At 50.3% G+C, this 14,284-nt stretch overlaps 1 protein-coding gene across 2 annotated transcripts in view; it reads left to right on the forward strand.

Annotated features, from left to right (window-relative positions):
* The first annotated feature begins 8,518 nt into the window (after positions 1-8,518).
* Positions 8,519-14,284, forward strand: part of LOC141085814 (putative ferric-chelate reductase 1) — a 36,347-nt gene continuing 30,581 nt past the window's right edge. The window contains exons 1-2 of one of the 2 annotated variants that reach the window (XM_073571384.1): positions 8,519-8,653; positions 13,710-13,905. In XM_073571384.1, coding sequence (XP_073427485.1) covers positions 13,710-13,905 — 196 coding nt within the window. In that variant the 5' untranslated portion in view covers positions 8,519-8,653. Of the gene's footprint in view, positions 8,696-13,709; positions 13,906-14,284 lie in introns of both variants that reach the window. The other variant, XM_073571383.1, reaches the window with a different exon arrangement.

The following is a 14,284-nucleotide window of genomic DNA, read 5'->3' on the forward strand; positions in this document are numbered from 1 at the left end:
ATGGGGATCTTTTCTGCAGAATTCCAGGATCATCATATTATCAGAAAACCAAGGCTTCCTCATGTCCATCAATACTCTGTCATCTAAAAATAAATGGGCCGCAGAAATTTTAAGGCAATTAACATTAATGTGCTTGAAATTTAATATCTGGCTTAAGGCAAATTTGGGGATTAGTCGTTGGAATTTAGCGACTAATTCTTTATTATCAAGTCAGCGGTTAAATATTTTACCAACAGGTTCCAAATGCAGATATAGAAGCGACCCCCTGCCCTCAGGAACTTTGGGACTTGATACAGATTTGATTCCTCATTTTATTCGACAGTCATTATCTGAAAGATCATGGGCCGAGTATTCGGCTGCATGGATGCGATGGGTCAATTTTTGTAACGTTTTCCAATTAAATCCAAAAACCTCCAACCATCTGGCCTAAAATTTACGGAATACCTAGTACATAAAGGATTAGCTTACTCAGCAGTGAGTAAGTCAATTTCTGGGATATCATTTTTTCTAAGAATTTTCGGGTGTCAGCATCTATCGTCTTTTTTCTCTGTGAAACAGTTCCTAAAAGGTTTTAAAAGAAGTAATTTTACACCGGACTCAAGATGCCCGATTTCTCATTCGTTGTTGAAGGACCTTTGTGTTTCTCTGCATAGGGTCTGCTCTAGCTCTTATGAAGCATTATTGTTTTCCGCTGCATTTTTAATCGCCTTTTTCGGTGCCCTTCGTTTTGGCGAATTGGTGTCTGCAAAAAAGACTTTTATATCTGGTTTATTGTTTTCAGATATTGAGATTTATGATGATTTCTTAATTTTATTCATAAGAAAATGAAAAACAGATCAGACAGGTAGAGGATGCAGGATTAGGATTAACAGTTTTCCCGATCCGGTTATTTGCCCGGTAGTTAATTTCAAAAAATGGTTTCAGTTTCGACCAGAATCCCCAGGCCCTTTATTTTTACATTTGGATTTTACTTCTGTTACCAATTTTCAATTTAATTTTTTATTAACCCCTTACCTACAATGGACGTAATATTCCGTCCATGTGACCCTGGGCCTAATTACCATGGACGGAATATTACGTCCCAGCGATCAGCGGCGCCCACGTGGTGAGCGCCGCTGATCGCGGCCGGGTGTCAGCTGATTATCACAGCTGACACCCGGCACAATGTGACCGCCCCCGACACGTTAACCCCTTGTACACCGCGATCAAACACGATCGCGGTGTACCGGGGGTTAAAGGGAAGCATCGGCAGGGAGGGGGCTCCCTCCTTGCTTCCCTGAGCCCCCCACAGCAGCGCAATGTGCAGCGCTGCTGCGGGGGTCTCTTTCCCTACAGGCCCCCGGATCCAAGATGGCGACGGGGGCCTTCGGGGGCCTGTAGGGAGCTGACTTCCTCACTGCCTGCAAAGCGCAGGCATGAGGAAGTCTGCAGAACTGCCTGTGACAGATTGCTGATCTGTCACAGTGATCTGTGATGTGACAGATCAGCGATCTGTCACAGGACAGTGATGTCCCACCTGGGACAAGGTAATAAAGTAAAAAAAAAAAAAAAGTGTTAAAAATAATTTTTAAAAAATCGCTAAATAAATTAGTAAAAAAAAAAAAATATTCCCCAATAAATCCATTTTTTCAAAATAAAAAAAAAACAATAAAAGTACACATATTTGGTATTGCCGCGTCCGTAGCGACCCGCCCTATAAAACTGTCCCATTAGTTAACCCCTTTAGCGAACCCCTTAAAAAAAAAAAAAAAAAAACGAAGCAAAAAATAATGATTTATTATCATACCACCGAACAAAAAGTGCAATAACGCATGATCAAAAAGACGCATATAAATATCCATGGTACCACTGAAAACATCATCTTGTCCCGCAAAAAACGAGCTGCAATACAGCGTTATCCGCAAAAAAATAGAAAAGTTATAGCTCGCAGAATAAAGCGATAGAAAAATAATTATTTTTTATATAAAATTGTTTTCATTGCAAAAAACCGACAAAACATAAAAAAATGACCTAAATGAGTTATCGCTGTAACCGTACCAACCCGAAGAATAAAACTGCTTTATCAATTTTACCGCACGCGGAACGGTGTAAACGCACCCCCCCAAAGAAATTCATGAAACGCTGGTTTTTGTTCATTCTGCGTCCCAAAAATCGGAATAAAAAACGATCAAAAAATGTCATGTGCCCAAAAATGGTACCAGTGAAAACGTCAACTCGTCCCGCAAAAAATAAGACCTCACATGACTCGGTGGGTCAAAATACGGAAAAATTATAGCTCACAATATGTGGCGATGCAAAAACTATTTTTACAATAAAAAGCGTCTTTTAGCGTCTGACAGCTGCCAAACATAAAAACCGCCATAAATAGTAAATCAAACCCCCCGTTATCACCCCCTTAGTTAGGGAAAAATAATAAAACTAAAAGAAAATGTATTTATTTCCATTTTCCCATTAGGGTTAGGGCTAGGGTTAGGGCTAGGGTTAGGGTTAGGGCTAGGGTTAGGGCTAGGGCTCAGATTAGGGTTAGGGGTGTGTTGGGGTTAGGGTTGGAGTTATAATTGTGGGTTTCCACTGTTTGGGCACATCAGGACAACATGGCGTCTGATCTCAATTCCAGCCATTTCTGCGTAGAAAAAGTCAAATGGTGCTCCTTCCCTTCCAAGCTCTGCCATGCGCCCAAACAGTGTTTTACCCCCACATATGGGGTATCAGCCTACTCAGAACAAATTACAAAACAACAATTTCTCCTGTTACCCTTAGGAAAATAAAAAATTGGGGGCAAAAATATCATTTTTGCAGAAAAAAATGATTTTTTTATTTTCACGCCCAGGCGTTATAAACTTCTGTGAAGCACTTGGGGGTTCAAAGTGCTCACCACACATCTAGATAAGTTCCGTGGGGGGTCTAGTTTCCAAAATGGGGTCACTTGTGGGGAGTTTCAATAGTTTAGGTACATCAGGGGCTCTCCAAACGCACATGACACCCGCAGACCAATCCATCAAAGTCTGCATTCCAAAACGTCACTACTTCCCTTCCGAGCCCCGACGTGTGCCCATACAGTAGTTTTCTCCCACATATGAGGTATCAGCGTACTCAGGACAAATTGGACAACTTTTGGGGTCCAATTTCTCCTGTTACCCTTGGGAAAATAAAAAAAATGGGGACTAAAAGATGATGTTTGTTGAAAAAATACGATATTTTTATTTTCACGCCCGGTCGTTATAAACTTCTGTGAAGCACTGGGGGTTCAAACTGCTCACCACACATCTAGATAAGTTCATTAGGGGGTTTAGTTTCCAAAATGGGGTCACTTGTGGGGGGTTTCCACTGTTTAGGTACATCAGGGGCTCTCCAAATGCAACATGACACCCGCAGACCATGCCATCAAAGTCTGCATTCCAAAACGTCACTACTTCCCTTCCGAGCCCCGACATGTGCCCATACAGTAGTTTTCTCCCACATATGAGGTATCAGCATACTCAGGACAAATTGGACAACAACTTTTGGTGTCCAATTTCTCCTGTTACCCTTGGTAAAATAAAAAAATTGGAGACTAATTGATCATGTTTGTGGAAAAAATACAATTTTTTTATTTTCATGCCTGGGCATTATAAACTTCTGTGAAGCCCTTGGGGGTTCAAAGTGCTCACCACACATCTAGATAAGTTCCTCAGGGGGTCTAGTTTCCAAAATGTGGTCATTTGTGGGGGGTTTCCACTGTTTAGGTACATTAGGGGCTCTCCAAAGGCAACATGACACCCGCAGACCATTCCATCAAAGTCTGCATTCCAAAACGTCACTACTTCCCTTCCGAGCCCCGACGTGTCCCCATACAGTAGTTTTCTCCCACATATGGGGTGTCAGCGTACTCAGGACAAATTGGACAACAACTTTTGGTGTCCAATTTCTCCTGTTACCCTTGGGAAAATAAAAAAAATTGGGGACTAAAAGATGATATTTGTGGAAAAAATACGATTTTTTTATTTTCACGCCCGGGCGTTATAAACTTCTGTGAAGCACTGGGGGGTTCAAAGTGCTCGCCACACATCTAGATAAGTTCCTTGGGGGGTCTAGTTTACAAAATTGTGTCATTTGTGGGGGGGTTTCTACTGTTTAGGTACATCAGGGGCTTTCCAAACGTGACATGGTGTCCGATCTCAATTCCAGCCAAAAACGTCAAATGGTGCTGCTTCCCTTCCGAGCTCTGCCATGCGCCCAAATAGTCGTTTACCCCCACATGTGGGGTATCAGCGCACTCAGGATAAATTGCACAATGTCTTTTAGGGTCCTGTTACTCTTGGAAAAATAAGAATTGAGGGTGAAAAGATCATTTTTGTGGAAAAAATATGATTTTTTAATTGTATGGCTATATGTTATAAACTTCTGTGAAGCCCTTGTGGGTTCAAAGTTCTCACCACATATCTAGATAAGCTCCTTGGGGGGTCTAGTTTCCAAAATGGGGTCACTTGAGGGGGGGTTCCACTGTTTAGGTACATCTGGGGCTCTCCAAACGTGACATGGCGTCCGATCTGCATTCCAGCCAATTTTGCATTGAAAAAGTCAAACTACGCTCCTTCCCTACTGAGGTCTGCCATGCGCAGAAACAGTGGTTCCCCCCCACATATCAGGTATCAGTGTACTCAGGACAAATTGCACAATAACTTTTGCAGTCCAGTTTCTCCTGTTACCCTTGGTAAAATAAAGAAAATTGAACCTGAAGTATTTTTTTTGTGAAAAAAGTTAAATGTTCATTTTTTTTTAAATATTCATAAAATTCCTGTGACGCACCTAAAGGGTTAATAAACTTCTTGAATGTGGTTTTAAGCACCTTAAGGGGTGCAGTTTTTAGAATGGTGTCACTTTTGGGTATTTTCTATCATATAGACCCCTCAAAGTGGCTTCAAATGTGATGTGGTCCCTAAAAATAAAATGGTGTTGCAAAAATGAGAAATCCCTGGTCAATTTTTAACCCTTATAACTTCTTAACAAAAAAAATTTTGGTTCCAAATTGTGCTGATGTAAAGTAAACATGTGGGAAATGTTATTTATTAAGTTTTTTTTGTGCCGTATCCCGGTGATTTAAGGGCATAAAAATTCAAAGTTGGAAAATTGCGAAATTTTCAAAATGGTCAAGTTTTATCTTAGAGTTTAATAAATGTTTATTTCTTTACTTGATTTAGTAATATTCCATGTTTGGGGTAACGATCTCGGGAAAATGAGAACGCTGGATTTACTAGCCGTAATGAGATCGGATGTATCATTTTTGAGACAATCCTTTCCGAATACAGCCTTCATTTTCTCGGAAATTGTTCCGAGATTGCTATGGAAGAGAAATGGGTCTTATTTTTTTAATAAAATTCGTATACATATTAATAGGGGCTTACAAAAATTTCTACCTCTAATTAGCGGTTTTTCATTCAGACACGTGGAACTCGAAGGATTTATTCCGGGCCTGTACAGGCAGGATTTGGTTCATTTATCAGATATAGGCCTGGACATTTTGAATTTGGACTTACAATCAATGGTTGAAAGGTGGCTGTCTTTGTGGGGGTGCAGGGCCATGTCTCTGTGAGCCCTGGCTCGTGGGAAAATCACCCGCTAAGGGGCGGATTGTTTCTTGGATTTGGTAATATCGGGTATTTATATGGTTGTATTTATTAATGGATTTTAATATTTATTTATATTAACCCAAAATAAACGCACGGCCACTTTTCATCCACGATTAATGTCTCCGTTGTCGTTAATTTATCTGTAATTCGTATCGGTCCTGTATGGCCATGATGAGAGCCGTCGTCAGCACCCGCCACCAGGGAAAAGCGCTTACTGTAGCGCTGCTTCTCAGTCACTGGCATGTTTCACACAGATGATATCCATGTGTGTTCACCGTGTGCACTTGTGTGGGACATTTTGCCATCCATGCTGACGGTAAAAAACAGATATGTCAGCGTGTTTTGCCCACAGTCCGTGGAAACACGCTGACATGTGCACAGACCCATTCACTTGAATGGATTTACATGGGTAAGTTTCTCCAGTACGTGTGAAAACTGTCACCACATGTACCTGAGACATGGATGTGTGAAAGAGGCCTAAAAAAGCTTTTGGGAATGAGGAGGGAGCCATTCTGGATTTCATGCTGCCCGCGCTTTTGGTAGCATTAAGGCTTGGACTACATGGTGATTTTGGCCTGACTCCTGTGGTGCGACCTAAGTTCGCTTGGTGTCAATGTCAAGTTACCAATGAATGAAGTCCATGAGGATACTGCGGTGGTGACAATTTACAAAAAAATCGAATAAGCGTGGACTTCTTGCAACTTGGTTGTCATGATCACAGTATCCTCAGGGTCACAGTATCCTCGAGGTAACAGTATCCTTAGGGTGACAGTATCCTCAGGGTCGCAGTATCCTCAGTGTCACAGTATCCTCAGGGTCACAGTACCCTCAGGGTCACAGTATTCTCAGGGTCACAGTATCCTCAGGGTCGCAGTATCCTCAGGGTCACAGTATCCTCAGGGTCACAGTACCCTCAGGGTCACAGTATTCTCAGGGTCACAGTACCCTCAGGGTCACAGTATTCTCAGGGTCACAGTATTCTCAGGGTCACAGTACCCTCAGGGTCACAGTATCCTCAGGGTAACAGTATCCTCAGGGTGATAGTATCCTCAGGGTCACAGTATCCTCAGGGTCACAGTATCCTCGGGGTCGCAGTATCCTCGGGGTGACAGTATCCTCGGGGTCGCAGTATCCTCAGGGTGACTATCCTCAGGGTGACAGTATCCTCAGGGTCACAGTACCCTCAGGGTCACAGTACCCTCAGGGTCACAGTATCCTCAGGGTCACAGTACCCTCATGGTCGCAGTATTCTCAGGGTGACAGTATCCTCAGGGTGACAGTATCCTCAGGGTCACAGTATCCTCAGGGTCACAGTACCCTCATGGTCGCAGTATCCTCAGGGTGACAGTATCCTCAGGGTGACAGTATCCTCAGGGTCACAGTATCCTCAGGGTCACAGTACCCTCATGGTCGCAGTATTCTCAGGGTGACAGTATCCTTAGGGTGACAGTATCCTCAGGGTCACAGTATCCTCAGGGTCACAGTATCCTCAGGGTCACAGTATCCTCGGGGTGACAGCATCCTCAGGGTAACAGTATCCTCAGGGTCACAGTACCCTCAGGGTGACAGTATCCTCAGGGTCACAGTACCCTCAGGGTGACAGTATCCTCAGGGTGACAGTATCCTCAGGGTCACAGTACCCTCATGGTCGCAGTATTCTCAGGGTGACAGTATCCTCAGGGTGACAGTTTCCTCATGGTCGCAGTATTCTCAGGGTGACAGTATCCTCAGGGTCACAGTACCCTCATGGTCGCAGTATTCTCAGGGTGACAGTACCCTCATGGTGACAGTATCCTCATGGTGACAGTACCCTCAGGGTGACAGTATCCTCAGGATGACAGTATCCTCAGGGTCACAGTATTCTCAGGGTGACAGTATCCTCAGGGTGACAGTATCCTCATGGTCGCAGTATTCTCAGGGTGACAGTATCCTCGGGGTGACAGCATCCTCAGGGTAACAGTATCCTCAGGGTCACAGTATCCTCAGGGTGACAGTACCCTCATGGTCGCAGTATCCTCGGGGTGACAGCATCCTCAGGGTAACAGTATCCTCAGGGTCACAGTATCCTCAGGGTCACAGTATTCTCAGGGTGACAGTATCCTCAGGGTGACAGTATCCTCATGGTCGCAGTATTCTCAGGGTGACAGTATCCTCGGGGTGACAGCATCCTCAGGGTGACAGTACCCTCATGGTCGCAGTATCCTCGGGGTGACAGCATCCTCAGGGTAACAGTATCCTCGGGGTGACAGCATCCTCAGGGTAACAGTATCCTCGGGGTGACAGTATTCTCAGGGTGACAGTATCCTCAGGGTGACAGTATCCTCATGGTCGCAGTATTCTCAGGGTAACAGTATCCTCAGGGTCACAGTATCCTCAGGGTGACAGTACCCTCATGGTCGCAGTATCCTCGGGGTGACAGCATCCTCAGGGTAACAGTATCCTCGGGGTGACAGCATCCTCAGGGTGACAGTATCCTCGGGGTGACAGTACCCTCAGGGTGACAGTATCCTCAGGGTCACAGTACCCTCAGGGTGACAGTACCCTCAGGGTGACAGTATCCTCAGGGTCGCAATGTGAGTGACCCGGTTCACTTGTATTGCAATGTAGCAATGACATCTAGGAGGCTTTGGTGGTGGGACAGGTGTCACGGCCAAAGCCCCAGGCTAAACAGATAACAACACTTTGGAGTCATGTCCTATATAAATTTGCAGGACATAATGCTCAAAACTTTTGTGTGGGCTCTGGGCACAATGTTCCATATTCTCCCAGCTGTAATCCTTCATTAGTTATTTATAATGTATGATCTGTCACATATAATGCCATGATGGTGTGTACTCTATACAGTGTGACCTGTGGAGGCCTCAGTATCTCTGGAGCTGTGACACGATGTCTCCCTGCTGTCAGTTACTGTCAGTGTCACCCCCTCCATATTCATTACTACAACACGCCCAGCAGCCAATAGTGGGAGGCCTGTACTGTGACCCCGCCTCCTTTGTATTGACCCCGTCAGTACCAGCGCCTGTGCCGCCTCCGGCTGCTGAGAGGTGAGTGACGGCTGCGGGAGGCCGGTGAGGTCGCGGAGTGAGGTAGGTGACGGCGGCGGCCCGGGCTGTGCATTGCGGCTCACACGTGCGGGGCGCAGGCGGCGCTCGTTACAGTGAGTCATGGAGGTGACACTGAGGGAGTGTTGGCGCCGGTTACAGCGCGCTGTGTGACACCTCGGTGCAGCAGGTGGGTGTCGGTCCCTCCAGCGCTTCCTTCTCTCCCGTGCTGCTTTCAAGCAGATTCCGCTGCGGAAAGTGCAAAAGTTGAAAAGTGTGAATCTATACTTATAAAAGCGGCTTGCTGTGTCTTTATATTCCGGCTCTTAGGCTGTGTGCACACGCTGCGGAAAAGGTGCGGATTCATCCGCGCGGATTTTGTACAATCCGCAGGTGAAACCGCAGGTCAAAAGACCTGCGGTTTTACCTGCGGATTGCTCTGCGGTTTTGTCCTGCGGTTTTTCATCTCCTCAATAGAGGAGATGGCAAACCGCAGGAGAATCTGCAGAAAGAATTGACATGTCAATTCTTTCTGCGGATTGAAAACCGCAGATAATCCGCGCGGAAAATTCCGCACCGTCTGCACTGCGGTTTTTGATTCCCATAGGGAATCATTGTACTGTACACCGCAGCAGAAACTGCTGCGGGTCCGCAGCGGCCAAAACCGCTGCGGAACCGTAGCAAAATCCGCAGCGTGTGCACACAGCCTTACGCTTCTAACAAGACCGCACCGAGGCGCTAAGTGCGCGGCCGGGGCTCTGGAGAGCGCTCTGTATTGGGCGACAATGCGAAGGCTAAAAAGACGCAGACAGAAGGTTTGGGAGCATTTTTTAACAAGAAAAAAAGCCTAAATGGTTCCTTAATGAATGGAATAAAAATGTGTGAATCCAGCCTAACACTGGTAACAGGATTACATTCTCTGTGTGCCCCGTGCGAGCTGGCGGTCACATGCCTACTAGTCTGTTCTCGTTTCTCTGATTAGTAGAGAATTGACTCGTGCAGAAGTCTAGTTGGCATGTGTGCACAAGTTGGAATCGTGGTCACATGACCGCCCGCTCGCAGGGAGCGCACACGCAGTCGCGTGGTGACGTGACCGCCCGCTGGCTGGCAGCGCACACGCAGTCGTGTGGTGACGTGACCGCCCGCTTGCAGGGAGCGCACACGCAGTCGTGTGGTGACGTGACCGCCCGCTCGCAGGGAGCGCACACGCAGTCGTGTGGTGACGTGACCGCCCGCTCGCAGGGAGCGCACACGCAGTCGTGTGGTGACGTGACCGCCCGCTTGCAGGGAGCGCACACGCAGTCGTGTGGTGACGTGACCGCCCGCTGGCTGGCAGCGCACACGCAGTCGTGTGGTGACGTGACCGCCCGCTTGCAGGGAGCGCACACGCAGTCTTGTGGTGACGTGACCGCCCGCTCGCAGGGAGCGCACACGCAGTCGTGTGGTGACGTGACCGCCCGCTCGCAGGGAGCGCACACGCAGTCGTGTGGTGACGTGACCGCCCGCTTGCAGGGAGCGCACACGCAGTCGTGTGGTGACGTGACCGCCCGCTTGCAGGGAGCGCACACGCAGTCGTGTGGTGACGTGACCGCCCGCTGGCTGGCAGCGCACACGCAGTCGTGTGGTGACGTGACCGCCCGCTGGCTGGCAGCGCACACGCAGTCGTGTGGTGACGTGACCGCCCGCTTGCAGGGAGCGCACACGCAGTCGTGTGGTGACGTGACCGCCCGCTTGCAGGGAGCGCACACGCAGTCGTGTGGTGACGTGACCGCCCGCTCGCAGGGAGCGCACACGCAGTCGTGTGGTGACGTGACCGCCCGCTTGCAGGGAGCGCACACGCAGTCGTGTGGTGACGTGACCGCCCGCTGGCTGGCAGCGCACACGCAGTCGTGTGGTGACGTGACCGCCCGCTTGCAGGGAGCGCACACGCAGTCGTGTGGTGACGTGACCGCCCGCTCGCAGGGAGCGCACACGCAGTCGTGTGGTGACGTGACCGCCCGCTCGCAGGGAGCGCACACGCAGTCGTGTGGTGACGTGACCGCCCGCTTGCAGGGAGCGCACACGCAGTCGTGTGGTGACGTGACCGCCCGCTTGCAGGGAGCGCACACGCAGTCGTGTGGTGACGTGACCGCCCGCTGGCTGGCAGCGCACACGCAGTCGTGTGGTGACGTGACCGCCCGCTGGCTGGCAGCGCACACGCAGTCGTGTGGTGACGTGACCGCCCGCTTGCAGGGAGCGCACACGCAGTCGTGTGGTGACGTGACCGCCCGCTGGCTGGCAGCGCACACGCAGTCGTGTGGTGACGTGACCGCCCGCTGGCTGGCAGCGCACACGCAGTCGTGTGGTGACGTGACCGCCCGCTGGCTGGCAGCGCACACGCAGTCGTGTGGTGACGTGACCGCCCGCTGGCAGGCAGCGCACACGCAGTCGTGTGGTGACGTGACCACCCGCTGGCAGGCAGCGCACACGCAGTCGTGTGGTGACGTGACCTCCCGCTTGCAGGGAGCGCACACGCAGTCGTGTGGTGACGTGACCGCCCGCTTGCAGGGAGCGCACACGCAGTCTTGTGGTGACGTGACCGCCCGCTCGCAGGGAGCGCACACGCAGTCGTGTGGTGTCGTGACCGCCCGCTGGCTGGCAGCGCACACGCAGTCGTGTGGTGTCGTGACCGCCCGCTTGCAGGGAGCGCACACGCAGTCGTGTGGTGACGTGACCGCCCGCTCGCAGGGAGCGCACACGCAGTCGTGTGGTGACGTGACCGCCCGCTGGCTGGCAGCGCACACGCAGTCGTGTGGTGACGTGACCGCCCGCTGGTTGGCAGCGCACACGCAGTCGCGTGGTGACGTGACCGCCCGCTGGCTGGCAGCGCACACGCAGTCGTGTGGTGACGTGACCGCCCGCTCGCAGGGAGCGCACACGCAGTCTTGTGGTGACGTGACCGCCCGCTCGCAGGGAGCGCACACGCAGTCGTGTGGTGACGTGACCGCCCGCTCGCAGGGAGCGCACACGCAGTCGTGTGGTGACGTGACCGCCCGCTCGCAGGGAGCGCACACGCAGTCGTGTGGTGACGTGACCGCCCGCTCGCAGGGAGCGCACACGCAGTCGTGTGGTGACGTGACCGCCCGCTTGCAGGGAGCGCACACGCAGTCGTGTGGTGACGTGACCGCCCGCTGGCTGGCAGCGCACACGCAGTCGTGTGGTGACGTGACCGCCCGCTGGCTGGCAGCGCACACGCAGTCGTGTGGTGACGTGACCGCCCGCTGGCTGGCAGCGCACACGCAGTCGTGTGGTGACGTGACCGCCCGCTGGCAGGCAGCGCACACGCAGTCGTGTGGTGACGTGACCACCCGCTGGCAGGCAGCGCACACGCAGTCGTGTGGTGACGTGACCTCCCGCTGGCAGGGAGCGCACACGCAGTCGTGTGGTGACGTGACCGCCCGCTTGCAGGGAGCGCACACGCAGTCTTGTGGTGACGTGACCGCCCGCTCGCAGGGAGCGCACACGCAGTCGTGTGGTGACGTGACCGCCCGCTGGCTGGCAGCGCACACGCAGTCGTGTGGTGTCGTGACCGCCCGCTTGCAGGGAGCGCACACGCAGTCGTGTGGTGACGTGACCGCCCGCTCGCAGGGAGCGCACACGCAGTCGTGTGGTGACGTGACCGCCCGCTGGCTGGCAGCGCACACGCAGTCGTGTGGTGACGTGACCGCCCGCTGGTTGGCAGCGCACACGCAGTCGTGTGGTGTCGTGACCGCCCGCTCGCAGGGAGCGCACACGCAGTCGTGTGGTGACGTGACCGCCCGCTGGCTGGCAGCGCACACGCAGTCTTGTGGTGACGTGACCGCCCGCTGGCTGGCAGCGCACACGCAGTCTTGTGGTGACGTGACCGCCCGCTGGCTGGCAGCGCACACGCAGTCTTGTGGTGACGTGACCGCCCGCTGGCTGGCAGCGCACACGCAGTCGTGTGGTGACGTGACCGCCCGCTGGCTGGCAGCGCACACGCAGTCGTGTGGTGACGTGACCGCCCGCTGGCTGGCAGCGCACATGCAGTCGTGTGGTGACGTGACCGCTCGCTCGCAGGGAGCGCACACGCAGTCGTGTGGTCATGTGACCGCCTGCTCGCTGGCAGCGCACACAAGTCTCTTGACAGTGTTTATAGTGACCATGTCATCAGAAAATTGCCTGTAACCTGCCCCCAGACAGGGTTCTGCAGGCTATTACATGTTGATTACAGTGGTGCTTGTAGCTAAACTATGGCCCCAATTCATCATTTGAGCTTTTTTTTTTTTTTTTGTCTTTGTTGCCATTTTTTTTGGTGCCGAATTCATCAAAATGGCAGGTGTGATTCATGCACTTGGTGTAAAGTCATAAATGGATTTTTGTTTTTCCTGTATTGAACTGGTTTTTATGACCTTTGGTCCAAGTTGCAAAAATTGCATCAAAATACGACCAAATTTGAAAAACCGGGGGAGGAGGCGCTGGAGGGAAATCGCACCTAAACTGTTCTGAGACAAATTAAGCGAAAATCTTAGGAATCTCTAAATTCCACCCACAAAGTGGTGAATAAAATAAACACGGGCGAGCAGATATCAAATAGACTTAAAAAAGGCGCAAATAAAACAATTAATTGGGTGAAACAAAAAAGGAAAAAAAGCACAAAACTAGACAAAAAAACCACGCTCAAAGTTGACGATGAATCGGGGCCTGTATGTCTTGTGGTTTTGCCAACTTTGTAACTTTCCTCCTTGTGTGTATAACCGATGTCTACGTATACCGTAGTTTTTTAGCTATGAACACTATTGTGATTACCATGTGATAAGCCTGCAGGACCCCGCGGTCGGGTTAATAGGCGATTTTCTGAGGACAGGTTCCCTTTAATGTTTGGCCACGTAGGCAAAAAAACAACAAAACAAAACGTTGCGTCAGGAATCTCTCACATTTGGTTGAGATTCACAATGTTTTGGACCTTTGCTAAGATTGGAGAAGCCTGTCAGTGCGTTCTTTGATGTAAGGATGTTGCGGTATGACATGGGGGTCTTTCTTTTTTCTCTCCAATCTATAGATGGCTCTGGTGGTGCCGGTTTTCGTCATCTGGTTGCTCGCTTGCAGTTTTCCACCTGCCACCAGTTATCCGGATGGGCAGGTCACCGTAGCTTGCAGTTCCATGGAGCCGCGGCATAAACATTCCCCGCAGCCAGGAGTCATCCATAACATCACTGTGGATAAGACCGTGTTTAGTCCAGGAGATCAGATCAAAGGTAAGAGCATTGACATTAGGCCAACTGCGGCCAATAAGCGATGATGGGTTATGTTTTGCCAACCGCTGTTCATTTACCAGCTTGTTGAGACCGACCAACCGCACTTCCATGTGCACAGAACCATCAGTAGTAGATAAATCTGTGCGAATAGGCTGTCGTTTAAACACCCGACGAACAAGCTTTTTGCTCATTTGTCGGGTGATTGCAACTTTACACTTCCAAAATTGTGTTTAGAGAAACTGTGTGCCTAAAGCAACCAAATCCGTTTTCATTTGTCACTTCGATGAAAGCTTAGAAAATTAAACTTGATGGGTAAAACACAAATTATCCTAAAAATCAATATACGGTAGAATATATAACGGTATGGGTTTTTTTCTTT

The sequence above is a fragment of the Dendrobates tinctorius genome, unplaced genomic scaffold, assembly GCF_039654945.1.
Source record: "Dendrobates tinctorius isolate UK_male_01 unplaced genomic scaffold, ASM3965494v1 ptg000029l, whole genome shotgun sequence".
Classification (NCBI taxonomy): Eukaryota; Metazoa; Chordata; class Amphibia; order Anura; family Dendrobatidae; genus Dendrobates; species Dendrobates tinctorius.